Raw genomic sequence first — 24,596 nt, 5'->3', positions numbered from 1 at the left:
GCTTTAAAAGATTTCTGATGAAAGATGCCAGGGCTGTGAAAATTCTTCAGTGAGGACAAAAGCCCTTGAGCTGGAGGCAAGTGGGTGTTTTGGGAGTTTGAGGGTGTTAAACCAGGCAGGTGATGGCACAACACACCTGGCTCCACCACTGTGATCCTGTGCTGGTGGCTTTGGAGGGCTCAGAAGGTCATGAAATTTCTTGGCCACAGTCTCTGTTGCAGCTCTTGTGGGCCTGAGAGGTCCGGGTGGTGGACTGGGGGTGGTGGGGGCTTTGCTGCTGCTGGTGCCTGTGGGGTGGCATGGGGGCCAAGGTGATGCTTGAGGGTGGTGGTGGCAGCAGGACTGTGGTGGTGGCGACAGTGCAGGATGCAGGAGAGGAACTGGTGAAGGTGTTTAACCTTGGTGGCAGAGCTGGTGTCCCCATAACCGTGATTTAAATACTGAAAACATCCAAGAGAAGATTTGTATCCTCACTCTGAAATTAGGAGAGATGACAAAAAGGCCAATAGGACTTCTGACTCTGCTAATTCTGGCTGCAGGAAAGCTGAGTCTTTCCATGTCCATCCTCCTGTCCTGCACCACTGCTCCAGAGGCACCCCAGCACTCCTGGCAAGTTTGCACGTTTCTGATGAATTGTTTTGGTGTTCGGTGGAGTTCAGCCATCTCTGGGGTGGGACTGCACAGCTTTAGTGTCTGTTTAACATCCACTCACAGAGAAGAGGAGAGTTTGTCACTGAAAATGCACTCAGACTGCTTGTCTTGTCTGATGTATCTCTGTAGCCAGATGCTGCTCTGTGCTTAGTCTGACCATAAAACCCATTCCCAGAAGACGCATGGCAGGCAATGGGCAGTCCTGTGCTCTGGGGATGATCCCTTGCCCATCCCTGTTTTGTTTTCACTTAGCTTCTCAGCTTTGATGTCTTTTTGCCATTAATTTTTTCAGGTGTGAGCTGTAGCCCCTTTGTGCTGTTTGTTTTGTGATGTGTAGCAATAATTTTTGTGTAAATGAAGCCACGATGTGGGGGATCTGCCTGACATTTTCATTCAAAGTTGTCTCCTTCTGCTTCATCTTTTCTATCCAATCTCTAGTAATATCTGCAAGGAGAATTTTAGCAAAGCTCAAGGTTAATATTTACCAGCCAGATTTGCTGTAAATGAGACAATTTAAACCAGACATTGCATGAAGATGATGGAGGCCAGTTACCAAAAATAGCTGCCAGGCACTCTTCTTTGACAGAAACGTAAATTTGTGCTCTGGCAAAGTTTCCTCCTCAATTAATTTTCCTCCACTTCTGACAGCACTGGCAGGAGCCAGCTCTTCTCTGCTGCTGTGTCCCATGCTCTGCTGCCCCTCACCAGCACCTGGAACCCTGCTTGGTCTGGTCAATGATGGTCTAATTAGTGTCCCTGTCCCTTGCCTACATGGGAATGACACCACTGGAAACAGTTTTAGAGTTGAAATAGTTTCTAGTGCTTTGTCAGGATTTTAAAATGACATTTTAAAGAGATGAGTGTTGCTGCTTTTCTGGGGAGCAAAACCTCGCACAGGAGGTGGCTTCAGTGACAGCCTTGTCCACAGGTGCTGTTTGAAATTGGGAATAACAGAAATTCCCCCTCCTTGTCTGCATCACTGGATGGATTTTTGAGCAGCATGTTGAATTCAACCTGCTATGGACAAGACACAAGGAAGATTTATTTGTATCTCTCTTAGGGAGAAAGCAGAGGTTTAGGGTGGGAGTGGGATGTGGGGTGAGTAAGATGCTCTTCTGTCCATTGGATATGTCCCACACAGCATTGTGTCACTGCAGTGTCCTTAAGTGGAAAAGAAATAGTTCAATTGATAGTTAGAGAAATTTAAAATAATAAATTACAATATTTTGTCATTTACTGCTAAGATACCTCCTGAAGCCTGAGGTCTGCTTTTCTGTTTAAATACAAAAAAGATGGATCCAAATGTACAGCACTTGGAGCTTTTGATTTGTTTCATACATTAGCTTACAAACCTGTACATGCTCCTGGAGTGTACTTTATCTGCTGACTGATGCTGGAGGATTATGCATATGTTTATTTTTCCTCCTGGGGCTCTGCAAGTTGCACAAAGCACCAGGTTTTGCTTTCATCATGGATGCAGTCACAGACATCCCACAGTCAGGCCCTGTGCTTGCTGCTGGGTGGAATTGGAGGAGATTCCAGAGGAACTCTGGAGCTGGGCACACTGAGGGAGGTTGTGAGGTGGGATCAGCCGGGTGTTGGATGCTGCTGCCCACCAGCCACATGTGGAGCAGCCATGTAAAACGAGCTCTCTTTCCAGTCTCTCTGCAGTAATGCCCATCCTTGGTGGTGTTCATCATTTGGGATTGCACGTTACATTGCTGTTCACAGTGTGCCTGAAATAATTATGGCTTTGGAAGTCGTGACACATCCAGACACAAATCGCTCCATGACATTTAATTTCAGAGCAAGCTACTCTGACAATTACAAGCATCACAAGTTGCTTGCAGAATTCCTGTGAGGTTAAGGTCATGGATATCTGGCTGCTGGATGAACGTGTTGAATGGGCTGTTGAAATCCAGAGGGGACATGTCTTGCCCACAGCTGAGGGGGTTTGTGTGAGCTAAAGTGTTCAGCAGTGTGCTGGAGAGGCCAGTCAGCCAGTCCTTCCCCAGGAACTGTTTGGTGGACGCATTAGGGAGCTGAGAGAGACAACAGAGAATTGCACTTGGCTCAGCGGATGTGCCTGCTTCAGTGTGTCCTTGAGGAACATTCTGGCATAAATAGCAATGAGGTTCTGTCAGTCCTGGCTGGATTAATCAAATGCACTCTGTTAGATATTTCAAGACTGTCTTTCTTTGGACTAAATCACTAAATTTAATTTTGGCTGTTAAGAGTTCGTTGTCGGGGATGCACAAGGATCTTGCCCTTGGACACAGGTTTTCATTTCAGTACTCCACAATTTATTTAACAAGGACAAAAATTACAGTGTAGCATTGTCTAGAGGTGTCAGAATTGCTGGCAATGTGTTGCACCAGAGGCTGCTTGTTGAAAACCAGTTATTAAAAACCTCCAAACTGTGTGGAAGGCAAGGTGCTTTTGGATTCTCTGGGGTGGTGCAGCCCAACGTTCCCACCCTGGCAGACATGGAACCGAGGTGAGAAGAGCCTGACTCAGTGCTTGCATTGATTGCTCCTCATGCTGACTTTGTCCCTCTCACACTGACACAGGGACTGGACACGATTGCTGTCCCTTCTCTCTGCCTGCAGTACTGATCACAGCTGGTGCAGTAAGACAAGGTGAGATCTCAAACTCAGTGTGGTGGGGGCAGGAGCCTCTCTGCTACCCAAGGGCATTTTTCAGCAAGGCTCTTTGGCCACCTCAGTGCACCACTGAAACTCTGTTCTGTCAGTGATTTACACAAGGTGCCCTGTCTGGTTTGGACAGTGTGTCCTTGTCCATGGGCACTGGCTGGCAGCATCTGTCCCTCCTTGGGGCTGCTGCCCCCTCCTTCCCCCTGTGCTGGCCTGAGGCACTTTGGAGCACTGCTGAAATGTTTGGAACATAATAAACAGTGCCTTGATAATGGGATTTAGGTAGGTGGAGTAGGGATGTGCCAGCCTGGTCCAGAGAGGGGTCAGCAGGAGCAAGAGCTCCTGTGGGAGATGCACTGTGAACAGCTGGGATGGCAGTGGTGAGACTGCAGGTTTGAGTGCTGCTCGGGGAGGGCTGGATGCAAGCCTAAGAGCTGGAGGGGGCCCAGTGCTCCCAGTCTGCCCTTTGCTGGGAGGGATTGGGATTGTCAGGCTGCTGGGGTGCCTCAGCCTGTGGTGCTGTCCTGGTTCTTGCTGTGGCACCCCCAGTGCTGGTTGCCTGTTTCCCCAGCTGCGGCTTTCCTAAAGAGCATTTTTATGAATGTCTGCTTCAACAGAGAAAATTAACACACATTAAAGCAGATGAATTTTGTCAAATACAATTCCATGACCAAAACTGGAAAGGAATTGATTTTGGAAGACAACTGAGTTGTAGTGTTAATTATAAATGCCTGTATAGGCACTTTGAGTGAGGCTGCAGCTGTTATTAATTCATGCTGGCACACCCAGTGCTGCTGCTGGTAGGGCTTCACTGGGAAGGGAAATGGAAAGCTGTCCTGTGCCACTGAGTAGGAAACTATGCATTTTCTAGGTCTGCATCCTCAGTTGCCCCTGAGGACGTTGCTCTCTCTCAAAGACACCCGCTCCTGTCTGAGGAGCCGTGTCAGATGAGGTGGAAAGAGAAGCCTTTCCCAAGGTTACTTCATGCTGGGTATTCGGCCAATCTGCCTCACAAATCAGTGTAGTTCATTCTGCTGCTGATCTGGCAGTGTGCAAAGTGTTACCTTGAGGGGGAATGTGCTCTCTCTGTCAGTGACAGGGATCAGGCCCACTTGAGGAGCTTCTGTGGTCAGCAGTGATGGAGCTGGAGAGAGGCAGTTGATCCATCTGACCCATCTGACTGCTTCTCTTTGGCTCTGGGACCATGAATTATTGAATTTTATTGTTTAATAATTAGGTTGTGGTAGCACCAGAGGACCAGAACAGGATAGAAAGCAGTGTACAAAAAAAAAGAGAATTTCATTCTATAAATTGATGACCTGATCCCCCAAGAGCTGTCACATACCCACTGCAGAAATAAGCACTGTGAAATGACAGGGACACCTAAACCAGCTGGAGACCAAGAAAAACACTCGTAGGATGAAGTGGAAGAGGGTGGGAGTTTGTCTGAAAAAAGAAACAGAGACACACATATGATGCATCACATGTGCTGGGCACTTTTGTTCTTCTCAAGGGCAAATTTTGGACAGCCAAGGAAAAAAAATTAGCAAGTAAAGCCCATGGCTCCTCATGGGACACACTCACATGGGGTTGTGGTGCCTGCTCCTGGGACATGCAAACTGGGACATTTTGTACCATTATTAATGACAGACACTTCTGTAAACTTACTTCTGGCTGTTAGAAAACAGGGTGGACTGGTCTGAAAAACACTTCTAATTGGAAATGTTATGAGATGTCAGATTTGTGTGACAGGCACATCCGAGGGATGGAGGTCTGGTTTGGTGCTTGGATCCCATCATGTTTGTAAACAGGATTGATTTTCCTGTCATGTCTGATGCAGTGATATTTCTGCCCTGTGTGGTGGTCATTGCTGCCTAACTAAAGGAAAAAGCACTGTCTCCATTTTATGAATATACTACTAGTTCTGATTTGGTTTCTCAGCTCTAAAGAGGGAACTGGGAGTTTCGGGGGTAATTTTAACATTTGCTGTTTTTTCCTGGTTTATCTAGCACCCTAGATAGGGAGTGACATTTACTATGAAAGTCAGTTAGAGCTACAGAACCCAAATGGGTAGAACCAAGGGACATCTTCCTTGGTGCCAGGATCATGCAGGTGTCTCAGGGAAAGCAGCTTAGAGGGTGGTGTCTGTTGGCCAGGGGCAGCAAAGGAGGTTCCAGGAAACAGGGAAATGCAGTCATCAGACATGTCCCAATTTGTCCTGTGCTGTTCCCCCATTAACACCCTCTCTCTCTTTCAGCTTGCCTTCCGGGGTTTTACAAGCTCTCCCTCCGTCTCCCTCTCTGTTCTCCATGCCCTGAGCACAGCTTCACACATGAGGAAGCCTCCACGTTCTGTCTGTGCCAGACAAATTACTCCAGGTCTCCTTCAGACCCACCATCTGCCTCCTGCACACGTAGGTCTCGCTGGAATGAGGCAGCAGCCCAGGCACTCTGTCTGTCCTGCAGCACAGACCCAGGCAGTGCCCAGGGCTGTCCCTGCCTGCTCTGTGTGTCAGCTCGGGCTCTGCTGTGCTGAGTTGGTGCTGCAGTGGGGAGGGGATGTCTCGGGGTCTGGGTGTCGAGGTGACCCCAAGATTGTTAAAGTCCTCATTTCCCAGCTTGCGCAGCCAAAGAAGGAGTCTGAATGCGTAGGGTCGGCTTCTCAAGGTTGTTTATTTTTCCTTCTTTCTCTGACCTGCTGAGCTCTGTCCAGCAGGTCAGCCGTGGCATTCTGTCTGCTCCCCAGGGTGGTGTTCACATTTTATACCAAAAACTATGTGTGCTATGTTTAGAATAACGTGCCAATATCTATCATTTATGTTGGACAGTGTGTCTCTACCTTAAACCAATAGAAAAGTGTCACCATCGCACCAAGACATGGAGGGTAAGAAGAAGGAGAAGAAGGTCAGGACACGCCCAAATCCCTCCATCTTGACCCCCTCAACCCCATTCTAAAAAGCGCTAAAAATTCTACTTTTTCACCCTGTGTCAATTCAACTACCACTCTACTCAAACCCTGATGGCTTGTAATTCCTCATACAGAGTTGGCAGTTTTTTCCATGGGCTAAAATGGAAGCCACAGGTGTTTTTGACTTCGTGCCAAGGTCTCCGAGCCCCCTGCCAGGGTCTTGAGACAGCCAGGGCAACCAGAGGGATGTCCTAGATTCCCACAGGGATGGAGGGGCTGTCCCTACAACCCAGAGCTCATGGGCTGATGAGGCAGATGCACAGTCAGGCTCGCAGACTCCCTGATAAACTGGGGCACAGTCATTTAGTCACTGCAGTTCACGGGTTTTAATTAAATGGCCTCTAGTTAATTGGACTGGACTCCAGCTGCTCTGGTGATGGATGCTGTTCAGCTGCCAGCACAGGCGTGAGGAACCCTCTGTCTCTGCGGAGCATGGCTGGGCAGTGTCTGGCTGGGAGCAGGCTCCCGGGCCCGGTGCTGCTCAGGGAGGTGCTGGGTGCAGCCAGGTGCTCCTCATGCACACTATGAGCTGTGGCTTGTGGTGCACACACATCCCTGCAGCTGGGATCCTCTGTCCCACCGTGTTGCACGCACCAATGCCTCTGTGTCCCCTTGTGCCACCCCTGCCTGTGGCTGTCCAGGATTGTGCCCTTTGTGCTCTGCCCCCAGCACCTGCCCTGCTGCTCCCAGAGAGGACTTTTAGGTTTGTGATCTGTTACTCTTCCAGCCAGGTCTTATGAGCTCCCAGAGAAACCCATCACACCCGAGATAGCTCAGCTACCCTGAATGGCATAAAATTAGCAGGATGGCTTCTGAGGTAGTGTTGGAGAAAGAAAAAGATTTAATAAAAGGCAAAATAACAAAGCTCTTGCAGAGAAAAAGCCAAGCCAGGGGCAAGAGGTTCTTGCTCCTGCTAAAACACCCTACAAAAACAATTATTTCCTTTGTTCTTTTCCTTTTCTAGTGAATTACCTTGGTGGGACCTCTTGGCCTCTGTCCAATCAGACAGTCCCAGGTCTGAGGTGAAGTCCAAAAGGTCCTATGAGGTGTCTTTTGTACCAAATTCGGAGAGAAACTTCTGGGCTTTTTGCCTTTTCCTACCTGTTTGTCCCAACACCTGTGCACAGACATTCTTTTGCTTCCAGGTCCACCCTCTGCCCCAAGAAACCTGGTGTACAGCCTGCGGCAGTCATCCCTGGTGCTGGAGTGGAGCGCCCCGGCCGACGCGGGCGGCCGCAGCGACCTGACCTACAGCCTGTGGTGTGGCCGGTGCCCCGCGGTGCCAGTGGGCCGCTGCCAGCAGTGCGGCAGCAGCGTGGGCTTCGTGCCACAGCAGACGGGGCTGGTGGAGCGCACGGTCACCCTGGTGAACCTGCTGCCCCATGTCAACTACACCATCCGCGTGCTGGCCCTCAATGGCGTCTCGGCCGTCAGCCCGCTGGCCGGCCAGCAGTACGCCGAGGTCAACGTGTCCACTGGCCACGCAGGTACGTGGCACGCACGGGCACGGCTCGCTGCTTCGCCCCCCTGGTGCTGTTTGGCTCTGGCATGTCAGCTCTGGGGTCTAGGGGTGTGCTTTCTCAGCTCTGGGGTGTCGGGGTCTGCTCTGCAGCCGGGGTTTTGTTGGCTTTGCTGCTGGGAGGACACAGAGTCTGCGGGTGGTGTGGTCACCATCCTCGGGCTGGGCCATTCCTGCTCGGTTTGTTCTGGGGGCACAGGTGTATTTGTCCTGGGTGCTTAGGTGTGGCAGAGGGGCAGATGAATACTGGCCCGTGGCACTCTCAGAGGGTTCCAGTTGGTGCTGTTGGGAGGCAAGGAGTGAACGTGCTGATACCTGAACTTGAAGGGACAAATCTGCCCTGTGATCTGGCTGCAGTTTGAATTTACAAATCATAAAAAAAAAAAACCTTTGGTGAAGCAACATTTGCAGCCCATTCATCAAAAATCCCTCCTTAAAACAGATAATTCAAATGTTGGTTATCCTTCAGAAACAAAAAAATTTATTTCCTCTTTATCTTGCACTGGTCTGTGACACAGTTCTTACTGTAATTGTCCCCTTCCATTTCCAGTTTGGTATTTCTGTTCCCTCAGGTAAGAGGAAGTGAGTGCCCATGCCTGTGGACAGATCCCTGATGGGAGGGGTTGGCTGAGGAGTCCCTCCTCAACTGTTGTCTGTGCCAAAGGACAGTCAGGTCCCTCCTCTGCTGTTGGCTATGCTGAAGGACAGTCGGCTTTAGCTTGTCGTGTCCTTGTCCATTCCTCTGTGGTTACATTATTAATTTGCATGAAAACCCTTTCCTAAGCCACAGTTAATGGAGACAGATGATCCTCAGGTACCTCTTGGCAGGAAGTGGCCCAACAATTTCATCTGAAGAGATTAAACTTTGATCTTGTTATAAATAATTTTCCCACCGCTTGATCAAATGTTTTTGCACATGCTGTTGCTTTCTCTTCCCTCATACCGTAATCCCTGTGGCTCCATTGGGGGATGCTGTGCTGCAGACTGCTCCTCAGCAGAGGTGTCATTCCTCATTAGGATCTTCGCTGTTCAAGGATGGATTCAGCTCTGGGAAGGTCTTCTGCCTGCCTCCTGAGCTCAGGCCAGGGGGACAGAGAACAGGCTGGGGTGTGGTGAGCTTAGAGAGGTCTGATAACAAGGCATTCCTCCAGCCTGGTGCAGGCAGAGGCACCGGTGCTCTGGAGGTCCCACCTTGCCTGGGCCCCCAGGTCTGAGCTGGGCCAGGTGCGGGCAGTGAGTGCCCCATTCTCTTAGGGAGCAAAGCAGCAAGGCAGTGATGCCAGCCCATGCCTTGGCTGCTAAGAACAGCTTTTCCCCAGGGGAAGGGGGAAATCTCAGCCCCTTACTCCATACCCTGTACTCCTGAGGGAACTGAAATGCACATCAAGAATGTGGATAATTAATCCTGTAATCTGTTCAAAATCAATGTCTCTTGTTGAGCTGTCAAGTCTCCTGATGCAGATGGTAGCTCGGAATTACCCAAGCAGCTGAGGCTCGGAAGTTTCTTGGAACACTGACAGTTTTTATTGCTGAGGGTGTCCCCTCCCGGGCAGTGCCAGGCCAGGGCTGCCCTGTCAGCAGGCACCAGTGCCCTGGTTCCTCTTGCCTTTGCACTGTTGGCAAGGGGTGACAGTGATGGTTAACCCATGCCTATCAGCAAAGAAGGGGAGAAGCTGGGGAGAAGGTTGTCTCCTGGGGGAGTGGCTGCAGAGCTGAGCTTGTCTGTAAGACCCCACTTCGAGGAGGGGACCCTGCGTGGGCAGGACACGGAGCTACAGCTGGCAGGGACAGCGTGGGGAGCTGCTCCTCAGAGCACATGGCTTCTTGGAGTCCTGACTCTGCAGCCCCTTGTCACTAGAGCCCACCACAGAAGTGCTGGATGGGGCCAGAGGTCAGGAGGAAAGAGACTTCAGGGATGCCTGGGCAGTGGTGCCTTCCATGGTGGCTGTCATGCTGTGGTCTCGGAAGGCGTCTGCAGCAGCAGGGGAGCTCTGTCTGCTGATAAGCAGGTTCAGAGGAAAAATTAAACAAGAAACAAGACCCTATTTAGCTGTCAGATCCTGCTCCTCTAATCCAGCTCTGAGTGCAGCTCTGTGCTGTCCTTCCCCTCCAGCAGTCACCAGAGGGAATTGTCCATCGTTCCTTGTAATTGTAGTGAAAAGAAGAGATGCAATTTAGTCTGCAGGTGGCAAAATTAATACTGTGTTTTTTCTAATCTGTCCCCAGCATGGCACTAAATAAAAGTGTTTGAGGAGTGAGGGGAGCTGTTTGCCTGCAGGAGTGGAGCTGCATTAGCCATGTAAATGTGCACTCCAGGCCACTGTCATTTGTATTCCTGGCAGGAATACAAGGCTTCTGCCTTAAAGAGCTTTTAAATCTGCTGCTGATTAATAATGCAACCAGTGCCAGAATGCATCCTCCTTCCTGAGGCTGGAGGAGGAGTTTGAGCTGGATTTGGTCCTCCAAAGTAGATTTGCCTGGGTATGCCCAGGGTTGATTCAGTCACTATGGGGCTCCAGGATGAGCTGGCTCTGGGGCCAGTGTCTGAGCTCTTGGGGTCTTTGCCCTGAAAGGGCTGCTTTCTGACTGGTGAGGCGGCTTCTTTGCTTTGGAATGGAGATCTCTGAGGCATATTCAGTGTTGGGATGTTAGTAACTGGTGAGGGAGGGGAGAGGTGGCTCTATCTGGCACGAGCAGGGACATTTGGTGTCCCTCACCGAGTGCAGATGTTGGAGTTGTTCTGGGCAGGGACACGGTGCCACATGTAGTTTTATGCCTGTTCTGCTGCTAAGCTGGTTAATCAACAGGAGAAAACCCACGTACTGAGGAATGGAGTTTAGAAAATCTGGCAGAGTGGTGAATAATTTAATGTTTGCTTTTTCAAATAGAGGCAATGATATGAAAGCTTAAAATACTGATGGGAAACACATTTTTTTTTTCACAGTGTGAAATGCTTTATAGCCTATGTGATTTTCTTTAATGTTTTTTTAAACATGTTTGAGGCTGGCACCTGCTTTTCTGTCATGTACCATGGGCTCTGCTCTAAAGCACATCCCAGAGTGAGTAGCATTTTTCCTGATGGCTTTGTTAACAGTCAGGACCACACATTCATGTCTCTTCAGTCCATTTCCAGGATTCAGAGATACAGGAGGGCAGCTGTGTGATATTTTATTGATGAGGATCATACAACACAGTAAGGAGCACTTAGCTTATCTTACAGGAGCAGGACCCAAGGCAAGTGTTAGGGGATAATGTTTGACTCTGTCCCACACCCTGGGGTGGGTCACAGCAGAGGGAGTTGTGTGTGGGCCGTGGGAGCTGCACAGGAGCCCCTTTGACTCCTCTCACAGGAAGCCAAAGTGACTTGGAATCAAGGAGCAAATCACCATGAATAAAACATGAGGGCTTTTTACTTCAGCAAAGATTAATGAGCTAAGTAATAAATACAAAATTTCACAGATACTCAAGTTTACTTTCTAGGGGCTTGTTCCTCTCCACAGGAGTATTCGTGGGACAGAGACAGGTCCAGCAAATGTCCTGATTTGATGGGAAGTAGGACAAGCTGAAACACTCAATGTCCCTGTGCAGCTTTTGCTGTGCCTGAGGGCTGTGAGCTGCTGCCTGCATAGGCTGGAGACCTGTTTGGAGCCAAATCTGGTTAAAATGGGAATATTAGCAAGCGCATCTTGCAGTGGATGAACTAAATGGATGCACACATGTTGGGGAGGGAGTTTGTGCTGATCAGAAATCCACAGGCAGCTCCTGAGGCATAGCCTGCTCTCAGAGCAGAGGTCATACTCCCAGCAGTCCAGCTGCATGGGGTAGATCTGGTGTGAGGTGGTTCAGGAGGCCTTGGAATGTCCCACCAGTCCTCCTGATCAAAGACTGTGTTTTGCCTTTCCCAGACATCCTCAGCAGGGGTTCAGAGGCCAGGACAGGAGGCCACCCTCAGCAGCACTAAGGGTGGAGGGTGCCATTAGGATTTTTGCCAGTTTTCCTTTGGAGTGTTGCAGGCTGCCCATGGATTACAAAGCTGTTGTGTTTTACCATCTTCTCCCATTGGATGGTCACCAGCTCGGAGCCATTCCACTCCTGATTCAGAGAGAGGGGACTGGTGTCTGCAGGAGCCACACACTCTGCAGCTGTTTAAGGGCAGGGTTTTACTGGGGCAGCCCCTCAGTCACTGCCTGTTTCCTCTCTGCATTTTCAGTGCCAACTCCCGTCACTGACATCCGCACAGATAAAGTGGAGCAGAAGAGCATCTCCCTGTCGTGGCAGGAGCCAGGCTTCCTGACTGCCAATGGAACCGAATACGAGGTCAAGTACTTTGAGAAGGTAGGCTCTGGGCAGCCATGGGCTCTGCTTGTGCCCTGCTGGTTCCGTGTCCTTCCCTTGTTCCCCTCAGGGCTGCCCATCCATCTGTGACTCCAGCTAGGCAGGGACTGAGACACCACAGTGGGTTCCTACAACCTGGAGGAGATGGTCTCTGTATTTCCAGCCTGCTTTCTAGGAGAGTGTTGGACCTTGTGGTCTGCACTGGTTTAGGACTGAGAGCCACAAACCTGTGACTGTGGGTGGCTCTTCTACATGGGAGGGGAGCCAGCAAATATTTTTATGACAGTTTCTTGGTTTTAAAAATTGCTGCTGTTTGACAGGTGCAGTAGGTTGGGAATTTTAGGAGAAATACCAGTGGGCAGAGCAGGAACAAGGCTCTAAATCAAAATGAATGCAGTTTATGACACAGTTCTGCAAATTACCTTATCTGCGTGTGCTCAGGCTCGTTATGGAGCTGACGGTGTGTCAGGCATACTGTGCAGGTGGCATGTCAGCATTCTGTATTTAGAAACAAGCTACTGTGAAGCTGATTCATATTAATGTGATTTTCAGCATCTGATAGATTTCAGAGGAGGGATCTGTGGAGGAGGGCAAATGCTGGAGCCCGAGACATTAATTCCTGTGCAAATGGGCTGCAGCAACATGATACTTGGGGTATGAAATGAGGATCCTTCCTCCTTGAGTAGAGAATTTAAATTCAGTTTAGCAGTTATTCACTGAAATGAGGCTCTTGATGCTGATATGGATATCAACTTAGTTCCTAATCTTTGCTTTTAAAGCTTTTGTTTTTACTGTGAAGATTCAAAGGGGAAAACATACCAAATGGAAGCACATTTGGTAGTGATGTGAACAGTGCAGCGAGTGGCTGCTGTTTGTGCCCATGCCAGACTGTGGGGCTGGGACACTGCCTGTGCTGAACTGTGGGGCTGGGACACTGCCCATGCTGAACTGTGGGGCTGGGACACTGCCTGTGCTGAACAATGGGGCTGGGACACTGCCTGTGCCAGACTGTGGGGATGGGACACTGCATGTGCTGAGCTGTGGGGCTGCGACACTGCCTGTGCCAGACTGTGGGGCTGGGACACTGCCCATGCTGGGCAATGGGGCTGGGACACTGCCTGTGGGGCTGGGACACTGCCTGTGCCAGACTGTGGGGATGGAACACTGCCTGTGCTGAGCTGTGGGGCTGGGGTGCCCCTCGGGGCTCCACCTGCCATTTACCAATCCACACAGTTTTGCTGCAGTACTCGAGCAGCTGCAGCAGGGGAGCAGGGAAGGGCTGGCTGGTGCCCTAGCTGAGCCTGGCACAGGGGGAAGTTGCCATGAGGGGTGGCACAGCTGCTCCCCACCACCCCATCTTCTGCCTTCGTGTCTTCATAGCACCATCTACCTCCATCTGCTCTTTCCTGTGACCTTCCCATATAATTTCTGTTGATCAGCCATCCAGTGAATGTATTGTTTCTTTTGGAGGCTGGCTCTTTGGACAGACTGTCCTGATGGGGCCCAGAGCTGAGGATACGACTGTGCCATGCTGGCTCTGTGGCGCAGCTGTCAGTCCAGCTCCATCTCAGGTATCTCATTATTTCACAGGATCAGAGAGATCAAAGTTACTCAACTGTGAAAACCACATCCACGGCCGTGACGGTCAATAATTTGAAGCCTGGCACCCTCTACATTTTCCAAATCCGAGCATCTTCCTCTCCAGACTATGGGAACCGCAACCCTGGCATTGAAGTGGAGACATTGGCAGAGTGTAAGTGCAGCAGAGCCTGTGCCCCTGCCAGGGCTCTGAACTGAGCCCTGGGGATGCTGTGCTCGCAGCTCCTGCCCCAGCTGCTCCTGGTTTCATGGAGCAGCACCTGTTTCTCTGGTTCTGCTTCTCCAGGTCTAAGGGCCACTGCTGTCCAGGAATTTGCTTGTCCTTGCATTTTCCTATCAGGTTTTGATGAGGTTGGTCCTGCTGCCCTGCCTGTCCTGGGGGAGCCTGTCCTGTCTCTTCTCAGTGAAGAGTCAGTGAGGGCAGTTGCTCTCTGGCTCCTTTCTCATGAAGAGGCTGGGACAGTCTCTGCTTTTTGGCTGGAATTGCCCAAAAACATGCTTAGCTCATGACAGCTCCCGCCTCCCGCTGCTGTCCTGGCTCAGGAGGCACTTGGCTTACCTACTCCTTAGCTGGCTCAGGACAGCCAGCAACAGTGTTATCTGCTGAGACTTCTCCTTTTATATTCCCATTCATAACTGTGGTCCAAAAGCATCTTATTTCACTAAAAGAGGGCTGGAGGGATGTTGGGCTTTGGCACAATCCCCCACGCTGGCTGGAAGAGCAAGGCTGAGCTGGCTGGCTCAGAACAGCTCCCACAGATTGTGTTTAACTGGGCTTTAAATTGCCTTCATTTGCCACGCAGAAGATATTTCAGAATTAATTGAAGCCAATAAAACTTTTGTAGAGAATGTAGCTATCTAATATCCCTGTTTGCAAAAACAGGAGGAAAAGGGATTAATGTGATGAAAGAAAACTATTTGTAAGGCCATAAATTTTGATAGGTTCCTCTGATAAACAGGATTCTTCCTCAGCTCTGATTACCAAAACCAGGAGCAATGCTGGGTTGCTCTGTCTGTGCTGCCTGCAGCACTGCCCAGCATGTTGGACTGATCGCACCAGCCTGGGTTCTTAAAGCTGAACCAGAGCATGAATTGTTGTGAGGATGGTGAAAAGCAGCCAAACTCCCACAACTCTTCTGGAGGACACAGGCTGGCCACGGGAGCAGTCACCAAGGCAGCTCCTCTCATCAAACCTGCCCCAGAGCACGTTGATGAGTGGCTGTGCTTCCCTCCTGCAGTGACAGTGGCCTCCAGTGAGCAGAAGCCCGTCCTCATCATCGCGGTGGTGGCCATCGTGGGGCTGACGGTGCTGGTGTCCGTGCTGGTCGGCGTGATGGTCTGGAGGAGGTGAGCAGGGCCAGGCGTGGTCCAGGGGGTGTTGACCTGGGGTAAGGGGCTCCTGCCCAGGTGCTGGTGTGCATCTTCATTCTCTTTGCAGGCAGTGTGAGTACAGCAAAGCCAGCCAGGATGGGGATGAGGAGCTGTACTTCCACTGTAAGTGGCACGCAGCTGTCACAGCCGGGTATAATTGTGGGGATCCCTGTATTTATCACTGTTAATAACCCAGCAAAGCAGCCCTGAGCCCTCACTTTTGAAGTGCTGTCATGTTGTGTTATCCCAGAGCAGGGGCCAGCACAGCAAGGCTCTCTGAGGACTGTGGGCTTGACAGCTCCATGTGCCAATGTCTATCCCTGCTGCATGTGGGTCACTGCGTGCCAGAGGAAATGGGGATACTTGCAGCTTACATGGGGTGTATAAATTATTGTCAACTTCTCATGAACACGAGCAAACAGCCTTGTTTTCTGGGGCTACTCTGGATTATTGAGCAGCAATCATTTTACAGACAACAGTTGTCAGAGGGAATTCAGATGTCAGGACTGATGAGTTTATTTGATTCCTGGCACAAGCCCATGGAGTGCACACATGCTTTTCTGTTCCGCAAAGCACCTCGGAAGTAGAAGAGCCTGCCTTGACCATTTCACTTGGCTTTGGAGGGTGGGAGCTTCACTGGAGCAAAGGGGCTGCTCTCCTTTACCCAGGGGTTGTGGCAGTGGAGCAGAGCAGTTGGATTCACTCAATCATAAAAAAAATGTCTTAGAAACCTTAGAAATGAGTCTTTTGCTTTGCTTATACAAAGGTGGCATGTTGGTTCTGCCCACAGACCAGGAGATGGATGAGCTGGGATAGTGTTTCCCAGGATGGGTGGGTGGAAGTTCTGCCGAGCCCCTCTCACCTGCCCTTTCTGCCTTTCCTGCAGTTAAAATACCAACCAGGAGGACATACATTGACCCCAGCACCTGCGAAGACCCCATGCAGGCTGTGCACCTCTTTGCCAAGGAACTGGACAATGCCAGCATCAAAATTGAGAAGATTATCAGGACAGGCAAGTTCCACAGGGTGGTAGCCGTGCCGTGGGCTGTGATGGTTGTTCCCCTTTCCCAGGGCCAGGGCAGTGCCATGACATTGCTGCAGTCCTGGGGGTGCCCGCCTGCAGCAGAGGATGGGAACGGGGCTGCTGAGGATTTTATCCAGAAGTTTCGTTCTACATTCCTGGTGTTTTCCTGAGGCACTGAGCACAGCCAAGCAAACGCCACGCAAGCATCAGCATCAGCAATTATCTGCATCTGGGCAGTTTGACAGCAGCATGAAAACTATTTATAAATACATGAACCTAATGATTTATCGATTTTCATCAACTTCACTGCCTAAAACTTAAAAGCAAATTAAAATCCCCTGACTGGACCCTAGAGCCTTAATGGCTACTGTGTGCCAGAATGTGGGAAAGGTGATCATTCTTTGTCATTTGTTTTCCTAAAGATAAATTCAGCTGTAGCAGCAGCAGAGGTGGAGGAAGGGAGGAGGAAGGGCTTTGCCTGCAGCTGAAGGACAGTGTTGAAGGGGAGAGGACACTGAAGAGGGGACGAGGTTGCTTCTGAACTGCAGTGTGGAGCAGCTCAGAGGAGCCCCACGTACCTTTCATGAGCAAACTGGTGTTTGAAAAATCAAGAAAGAAATTAGTAAGGAAGACATTTAAATCTAAGGAATTTGGGAGTGTGTTTGTCTTATTGCTGACCCAACAATAACCTGATTTCCAAATCAATAAAGCTGCTCATAGCTACAGGCTTTTTGCTGTAAAGGCAATATTGTTTTTTTTATGTTGGGAATTCCACAGCTCCTGTTGTGGAGCGCTTGGCTGTGCAGGGGGATGTTCTTCCTCAAGGATTGCAGGAACCCTCCCTCACAGCCCTGCTGTGTCCAGCTCTGTAGGAAGCAGACCAGGAGGCAGAACCATCCAGGCCCAGAGCATGACCTCGGTGACAGGGGTCACTCCTCCTCTCGTGGGCTAAAACACAATACGCACTGAAGCAGAGCATGGAGAGAACAGCTGAGAGGCTCTGGAGATGGCTGAGGGTCAGCAGAGGAGTGGCACGGTGCTCAGGATGGCCTGGTGTGAGCTGCTGCGCCTGGCTCTCGGCGGCCACGGGATGGAGGTTGGCTGGCTCACTGTCTGGCTGGTGGCCGCAGGGCAGACACACGAGCCACGGCCCCCGAGTCTCTGCCAAGACTGTTGTGGGTGGCGGTGATTGCTGCAGCAGAGGCACAGAGCATGAGGCAACTGAGGAAGAGGAATAAGGGAAGGACACTTGTCTGAATCTCCAAATATTTAATGCCGAAGTCGGGGCAGAGCAAGTGACAAATCTGAACATGAAGGGGCAACTCCTAAAGGGTGGGGGAACACGGGGAGGACACAACCTTTGACCAGCAGGAGGGCATTAGGGGAGGGGTGCAGGGTAAGGGCTCCCCAACAGAAGCTAGCATGGGGAGGGAGCAAACCTTACAATCCAATTCTGCTTCGAGGAAGGGATGAAAGACAGGGAACACTCCAGAAGCAAAGGAGTGTGCTATGTTTGACGGACAGGGGTGAGACAAGGGAACAAGGGAGGTATACAGGTGGATTGACATGTGGATTTACATACATTTTGGTGGGGAAAAACTGTGGCAAACAACTCAGGACTGAACCATTAGGGAAGCCAAATGGGGTACACAAACTGAACCATTACAGACTTATAACAAAGAATATCAAAACATACTACAGAGGAACAAAGTGTAAAATAACAGACTACCACAAGTGGCAGCAGTCCTGCCACGGATCTCTTTAACCCATTTCTCTGCTGTGCAGGAGAGTTTGGGGAGATGTGCCGGGGATGCCTGAAGCTGCCCAGCAAGCGCGAGCTGCCCGTGGCCATCCAGACGCTGCGGGCAGGCTGCTCCGAGAAGCAGCAGCGCTCCTTCCTGGCCGAGGCCTGCACCATGGGCCAGTTTGACCACTCCAATGTCATCCGCCTGGAGGGGGTCATCACCAGAGGTACGTGGGTCCCACGAGGCTCCTATGCAGGAATGGGCTTAAACTGCTGCATTGGAGAGGTAACCTGGTGTGGCAGGCACATTCTTCTCTCTCTCAGGTTTTTTTCATAGAGGAACACAGAGAGAAGAAAGAGAAAACAATTTCTATTTCTGCTCCTTGTTTTTCTCATGTGGAATGTGTTTGGAGAATTGTTTACCTGGGGTGATTGCTTGGTTGGATTCTGGTGAGGATTGTTTGAGCCTGATAGCAAATCCAATCCACCTGTGGCTGGACTCTCGCGAGAGGGTCACGAGTTGTGAGTAGTTAGAAAAAGTAGGTATGTAGTTTTAGTATAGCCTTTAAATAGTATATTAATGTATTATAGTATAGTTATAATAAAGAAACCATTCAGCCTTCTGAACTGGAGTCAGACATCATAATTTCTTCCCACTGGGTTCACCTGCATTCACAATAACCTGGTGCTAGAGGTCCAGTTGGCTACCTGGAGAGCAGCTGTTCCCACGTGGGTTTGCAGTCTGGTGATTAATAAAAAGCTTCCAGCTAGATCAATAAATGCAGGTAGTGGGACTCGCTTAGCAGCCAAGCACGTGTGCTCTTAACAAAAGTCAACTGAAGCGAGATTCTGTCAGTAAATCAGATGAAACTGACTGCTGCAGCTCTCTCCCATGAGAGTGTGTGCAGAACCAGGCTATGGATGTGATAGTTAATGGATACTTGTTTAAATCCAAAGAAACCAGAGCATGTGAGCTGATTCTAACTAGGCTTTTTATTAGGAAAGGAAGTATTCTGGCTGAGATGGTTGCTTTTGCTTTCACTGGGCTGTGCTGTCCTTTGTGATGTACTTCAGAGTCCTGATAAAAGGAGCTTCTGATCCTGGAATCCATTCCTAGCTGGGAATGACAGGGAAGCCTTGGGCCTAGTGCTCATTATAACCTGGCTGAGATAACATCCTTATCTCCCCCAAAAGCCAGACAGTGCAGGGGTTGGCACCTGGATTTGTAACCCCTGCAGACTCTGATTGATGGCAGCTCTGACACTGACACAGCTGCTTGTCTGTCTGTGCAGGGAGCACCATGATGATAGTGATGGAGTACATGGGGAACGGCCTGTTGGACTCCTTTCTCAGAGTGAGTACTGGGGTGTCTGCCCAGCTTGGGCTCTCCTGGCCATGTTCCCATGGCTGCCCTTTGGCTTCTCCTCCTCTGCTTTCACAGAAACACGAGGGGCAGTTCACAGGCATGCAGCTCATCTGCATGCTGCAGGGCATCGCCTCTGGCATGGCGTACTTGGCAGAGATGGGCTACATACACAAAAGCCTTGCTGCCCACAAGGTCCTTGTGAGCAGCAGCCTAGCATGCAAGATCACGGGGTTCAGACGGCCACAGGAAGACAAGATGGAAACCATCTTCTCCACCATGGTGAGCTGCATTTCCACATTCTGTTGTCAACACTTTTTCTAGGCTCCCATTTCCTTCTTCAAGTATGAACAGGGACTCTGCACCTTGGACTTCTTTCTCAGGTAGAAATCCAATGTGTTTGGTCAGGGACTGGCATAGCAGGGCCTGGCACCATGCCTGCTCCAGCCACAACCCTGCTGCACAAATCAGGGCAGAGGGACTTGTGTTTGTACAACTGTGAGGTGGTTTCCCTTCAATATTAGTGTACAAAATGCCATCAGCTCTTCCTGAGGACATTCTCCTCTCCCATTAATATTTCAGGACTCACACTGTAGCATTCAGTTGCAGTGACATTTTAAACAAATTGAGGAAAAAGTTTTCTCTTAGTACTAAATGTGCTCATGGCACACGGGTTTGCTCGGTGTCCACCCTGTGATGCCAGGCAGGGCACGATGAACGGTGAATGGCTACCCAGGAACTGCCAGCACTGGCCACACCCTTCTGAACAAGTAAATCATTCCTGCCCTTCTGCCTGTGCAGCGTGGGAAGAGTCTGGTGCTGTGGTCAGCCCCTGAGGCCGTCCAGTATCACCACTTCAGTCCTGCCAGCGACGTGTGGAGCTTCGGGATCGTCATGTGGGAAGTCATGTCCTACGGCGAGAGACCCTACTGGGACATGTCCCACCAGGATGTGAGTGCCCTGCAGCTGCACGAAGCACGATGGTGCGGCCATTGCTGAAGGAGTGGCTGTGCCACTTCATGAAGGAGTGGTGTGAGGAGGGAGGCTTGCCCCAGGGGTTTGCCCCAGGGTTTGTCTCTGGTTTGCATGTCAGCACCTGACCCCAGCCCCTCATGTCCTGCAGGTGATGAAGGCTGTGGAGGATGGGTTCCGCCTGCCCGCCCCGGCCAACTGCCAGCCACCCCTCCACCAGCTGATGCTCAACTGCTGGCAGAAGGACCGCAGCCAGCGGCCCAAGTTCTCGCAGATCCACAACACCTTGAGCAAGTTGGTGCAGAGCCTGGAGCCACCAGAGTGCCCCAGCTCTGTGTGCCCCAGGTGTGCACCCTCTTGCCACACCTGCCCATCCCCCCTCTGCCCTGCTGTGCCCCACTCCCTCTTCACCAGCCTCTCTCTTGGCAGGTCCCATGGCACATCCATCCCCCTCTCCAAGAGAACCTTCTCGGCCTTCCCATCATTCAGCTCCGTGGGTGAGTGGCTGGAAGCTATAGAAATGGGCAGATACAAGGACAACTTCACTGCTGCGGGCTACTGCTACCTGGAGTCGGTGGCCAGGATGACAGCCCAGTAAGTGACCTGTTCTCTCTCTCTTGTGTTGTGGGTGTAGTGAGAGCAACGTTTCCTGCCCTTGCCAGAGAGCAGAGCCACATCCAGTGTGATTTACTGGTAGCCTGTGGTGCTGTAGCACAGGGTGATGGGCTCAGAGCTGTCCCATGCCTGGTGTGCTGCAGGCTCCCGTTAGCCCGGGATGCCTGGTCAGTGTCAGTTCTGCTTTGGCTGGGACAAAAGGTTGGGGATTTCTCACTTGTGCACGTCTGGAACTGGAAGCAGTCGGTGTCACGTGGTGGTCAGGGCCGGTGTGTCCTGGCTGATGTGGGGCTCATGTTGCAGGGACATCCTCAGCCTGGGGATCACGCTAGCAGAGCACCAGAAGACCATCCTGAGCGGAATCCAGAGCCTCCGGGCCCAGGTCATCCAGATGCACGGCCGAGGCGTGCAGGTATGAAGCCGTGTCCCGCAGAGGTGCGGAGCACCGCCCACGCTCCCGGGGAGGAGTGGCCTGCTGGCCCAAATCAGCCCCACCTCTGGAACCTGAGGTCTCAGGTGGGCTGTGGAAACCGCTGCGTGCTGCCAAACACGTGGCAAGAGAGCAGGGCTTCTGTCCTCTGTACCGGGGCAGCCCAGGATTCCTGGGATGGTGCGGCATGCCTGGGTGGACGTGGCTCTCCCCAGCACTGTTTTGTAAGATGAGTCAAACTGTGTTGATGCCATTTCATATGGTAGTTGAGTTCACAGGGTGGGATGGACCTTTTTGCACTGTCTTGATCCAGAACCAACACTTCTGTATCTGGTATCCTGCTGGTGAATCCATGGGGACTTTTATACAACCTGACAGATCTCAGCAACCCCACAAGGAGTTTTTATTGCTTTTAAATTTAGAGAGCAGCTCTCACCCAGTGCCCAACTCCTGGAAGGTGACTTTCCCCATCTGTGCTGAAGGAAACTCTTTCCCAGTTGCATCCCTTCTGCTCCATGAGCTACTTCACTGAGTTTTGACACCTCAGTTGGTGAACAAAACCAAATATTCTCCAGTAAAGCACAGAGGAAATGGTGCTGGCTGCATCCATGCAATCCAGGGCACACCCAAAATTTGTTTTCTGAGCATGGTGCTGCCTGCCTGGCATGCTAGCAGCTCCCAGAGCTGCAGCCTGATCCCTGAGAAGACATAAATAGCATCTTAGTAATACAACTTTCCTTGAAGTTAGTTAATTAAATGGGAATTTGCAGCTCTGTATGGAGTTTTGTAAGGCTCTATGGTGATCTGTAAATGTTTCAAGTGAATTATTAATGCTGAAAGGCAAAGATTTACATAGGGGATGAAGGCTGTGGGAGATGCTCAGAGTCTGGCTGGAAATCTGCTCCAGTCAGACCCTCCTGTTAGCCTGCTCCAAGAGGATGAGGATGAGAATGAGGATTGAGTGAAGGGCCCCTTGGGGCTGGCGTGGTGACCACTCTGCCCAGGCGAGTGCTGCATACGCTCTGGGGAGTTTGTTGTTCTCTGGGGAAAACAAGATTTCTCCTTCCTGCCTCCTCTGCAGTTCAAACCATGCTCCCTCCCCAGTGTCTCTTGGTTAGTGTTTTTAACAGAAATAATTTCTCCAAGTCTGTTCCAGTCGGGTTGGTCACTTGCCATGCCACTGTTTCCCAGCCTGAAGAGGAATAGCAGTGAGCCGAGCCCTGCATTTAGTGAAATGCCTGATGCCAAGGATCAAGTGCAATTTGTGTGCTCTCTGTGTTTACATTTTATCTCTAGAGAAAGTAGATTACAGGTCTCTAGGCAGGAGGTTGAACTAGCTTGATTCTGGCTCTTCTGAACCCTGTCCCTGCTCTGTTGGGGTGCAGGAGCCATGCTGGGAAGTTGCTCCTGGAGGAGCTGGCTCCAGGCTGGTTCACCTGCTCTCAAGGAGGTCTGGAGACATCTAGGGCTTGGTGGCGAGGTGGCAGTGTGCCTCAGTTTGGAAAACAAACTTGGCCATGAGCAGGCAGCAACGTGTTCCCTCGAGTCCCCCAGAACAGACCCTGTCTCCAGAACATGGAACGTGAGAAGGGGCCGGCTCTGGGTGCCACGTGTGGCCCCTGGAATCTGCTTTTTTGTCCCTCTGGATGTTGCTCAGCTGCAAAGGGATAAACCTCAGCACAGTTATCTGTGGTCATGGCTGTTTCCCTGGGCTGCAGTGGCCGGTGTCTGGTCAGGGCTGGTGGCTCCTGTGGGAAGTAGCCATGGCTGTGTGGAGGGGTTCCACAGGAGCTGAGCTCTGGGATGGGCTCTAACTCAGCAGAAACAGGAGTCATCAGCTTTCCTGGTCTCTCCTACAAGGAAGGAAAAGAAAGCCCCCCATGGAAGCTGCCTCCTAGCCCAGGTTTTTGCAAGAATAAACACCTTTAATTGAGCTCCTCACCAACACGAGATAACAAGATTTGTAGATTAAGCTATAGATTGTTGTTATGATATTAAAATTAACTTGTATCCTCTCAGCTTCTCTCCTTGGGGAAGTAGTATAATGAAATTAATCAGCAATGCTGTTTTGGAGCTGCAAGGGAAATGCCTCAAAATGACCCTGATCTATTTCCATCCAGCCTCTGGCATATCATGAGGCTCTTGCCTTCTCCACGGGCTGGGAGAGCCCCAGTCCTGTGGGAGCAGCATCTGCAACACTCCCCTCACAAGAAACCAAATGGGAATCAAGGTGGTTCATCTCCAGATGCTTTTATATTCATTAGCCACATCTTAAGTACTGTAAATACACACTTGAGACGTCAATATATATTTTTATAAGCTAGAGATAAATGTAATATAATATTATAAGAGACTCTGAGTGCATCTCATGTTTGAACTATAGTCAGACATCTCCAGGGAATCTCAGTTGGTTTGGAATATTTATTAATAATGATAATAATAATAGTTATTATAAATGCTAATAAAAATCTATTGACATTTAAAACATTTTTGTATTTATTGAACCATGGTTGAAGCTGGCAATAAAGAGCTATCTAAATACCTGAGTAAAACCAACCAGTAATCCTGCCCTGGTTTGTCTGTGTGGGTCATTTCAATGTTCTGGGGAAAATGCCACTTTATCAAAGGTGGCATGTGGTGAGTAAGGGACAGTTTTAGTACCATCAAAGTCTGAAGTAATGCCTTGTTTTGTTAAATGACATCTGTACTAAGGTGGGCTGACATCTGTAGAGGGGCTGGAGGGGTGGTTTCTTGCTACTGATGCTTTGTGGGGAGGAAAAAGCACCTGCTTTGCTTTGCTGCTGCATGTTGTGTGGTCAGAAAGGTGCATGGCCTGGCCTGTGGGCCAGGTGCTGTTCAGACAGCTGGGAACCTGTGGCAGGCACATTCTTCTCTCTCTCAGGATTTTTCATAGAGGAGCACAGAGAGAAGAAAGAGAAAACAATTTCTATTTCTGCTCCTTGTTTTTCCCATGTAGAACATGTTTGGAGAATTGTTTACCTGGGGTGATTGCTTGGTTGGATTCTGGTGAGGAATGTTTGAGCCTGATGGCCAATCCAATCCACCTGTGGCTGGACTCTCAAGAGGAGGGTCACAAGCTGTGAGTTAGATATGGTAGTTAGAAATAGTAGGTTTGTAGTTTCAGTATCTCCTTTAAATAGTATATTAATGTATTATAATATAGTTATAATAAAATCGTTCAGCCTTCTGAACTGGAGTCAGACATCATCATTTCTTCCCACTGAGTTCACCTGCATTTACAATAGGAACCCTCCCACCACCCCTGGGACCAGACAACCTTGGACATGCTGTCAGTGTGGAGCTGTCAGTGCCGTGGCCAGTCTGACACAGC

The 24,596-nt window shown here is 50.3% G+C and overlaps 1 protein-coding gene across 1 annotated transcript in view; it reads left to right on the top strand.

Moving 5' to 3' along the window:
- Positions 1-23,813, top strand: part of EPHA10 (EPH receptor A10) — a 28,179-nt gene extending 4,366 nt beyond the window's left edge. Inside the window, exons 4-17 of the mRNA XM_053998751.1 lie at positions 5,563-5,718; positions 7,418-7,759; positions 12,002-12,126; positions 13,717-13,879; positions 14,964-15,072; positions 15,164-15,219; positions 15,983-16,108; positions 17,906-18,091; positions 19,157-19,218; positions 19,306-19,509; positions 20,029-20,178; positions 20,351-20,544; positions 20,629-20,793; positions 21,118-23,813. Coding sequence (XP_053854726.1) covers positions 5,563-5,718; positions 7,418-7,759; positions 12,002-12,126; positions 13,717-13,879; positions 14,964-15,072; positions 15,164-15,219; positions 15,983-16,108; positions 17,906-18,091; positions 19,157-19,218; positions 19,306-19,509; positions 20,029-20,178; positions 20,351-20,544; positions 20,629-20,793; positions 21,118-21,232 — 2,153 coding nt within the window. The 3' untranslated portion in view covers positions 21,233-23,813. The remainder of the gene's footprint in view (positions 1-5,562; positions 5,719-7,417; positions 7,760-12,001; positions 12,127-13,716; positions 13,880-14,963; positions 15,073-15,163; positions 15,220-15,982; positions 16,109-17,905; positions 18,092-19,156; positions 19,219-19,305; positions 19,510-20,028; positions 20,179-20,350; positions 20,545-20,628; positions 20,794-21,117) is intronic.
- Positions 23,814-24,596: the final 783 nt, after the last annotated feature.

This window comes from Vidua macroura, chromosome 25, assembly GCF_024509145.1.
Source record: "Vidua macroura isolate BioBank_ID:100142 chromosome 25, ASM2450914v1, whole genome shotgun sequence".
Lineage (NCBI taxonomy): Eukaryota > Metazoa > Chordata > Aves > Passeriformes > Viduidae > Vidua > Vidua macroura.
Note: the sequence above shows the minus strand (reverse complement) of the source record. Positions and strands in the feature narration are given on the sequence as shown.